Raw genomic sequence first — 874 nt, forward strand, 5'->3', positions numbered from 1 at the left:
CTCCTCCGAATGTAGAGTGACATACCTTGTGTTGGTGACTCAAAAAAGCTGATCTACATGCAAAGACTTGAAAAATAAAATTCCAAGGAAATACCCTAGATTTATTGCTGCCCATTTACCCATATGCACTTACTCTCGAAGACATCTCTGGTTGATGTTTGATGTATTTAGATCTATGTGTTGCATAGCATACATATGGCTTTCCATAATTCCACAAACATTTGTATTGTATTGTAATATGAATTAATCCATTTCCTTCTTGTGAAATAGGCCTATAAATTTGAACTTCCCTCCCCTACAGTATGTTTAAAGCAGGTTAGGAAAGTTGCCCAAATTAAAGAAATAGCCACTTTTTCCATTCCTGGATATCTGTGGTTATTTCAATAATTCTCTCTCTCTCTCTCTCTCTCTATCTATATATATATATATATATATGAAAGGAAAACCGCCACAGTAAGAAAATAAAATTGAAATGTAACGTTTCGAACTCTTCACGAGTTCCTCTTCAGACGAATGAATGGTTTATCATTCGTCTGAAGAGGAACTCGTGAAGAGTTCGAAACGTTACATTTCAATTTTATTTTCTTACTGTGGCGGTTTTCCTTTCATCTTTGTGTACACGTTACTGTGTTTGTCTTTGTGTCATATATATATATATATATATATATATATATATATATGTATATATGTATATATATATAAACACACACACGTGTGCGTGTGTGTGTCTGTATGCGTATACATCTATCTATCTATCTATCTATATATATATATCATACATAAATATAAATATATATATAAATATATATATATGCAAACACACACACACACACACACACACACACACACACACACACACACACGCCTCACTCGT

General features: G+C 32.8%; 1 protein-coding gene across 1 annotated transcript in view; it reads left to right on the plus strand.

Moving 5' to 3' along the window:
- LOC125045643 (lysozyme-like) overlaps positions 1-91 on the plus strand; it is a 1,530-nt gene extending 1,439 nt beyond the window's left edge. The window contains exon 3 of the mRNA XM_047643049.1: positions 1-91. This exon is cut by the window's left edge and continues 201 nt beyond it. Coding sequence (XP_047499005.1) covers positions 1-20 — 20 coding nt within the window. The 3' untranslated portion in view covers positions 21-91.
- Positions 92-874: the final 783 nt, after the last annotated feature.

The sequence above is a fragment of the Penaeus chinensis genome, chromosome 37 (assembly GCF_019202785.1).
Source record: "Penaeus chinensis breed Huanghai No. 1 chromosome 37, ASM1920278v2, whole genome shotgun sequence".
NCBI classification, from domain to species: Eukaryota; Metazoa; Arthropoda; class Malacostraca; order Decapoda; family Penaeidae; genus Penaeus; species Penaeus chinensis.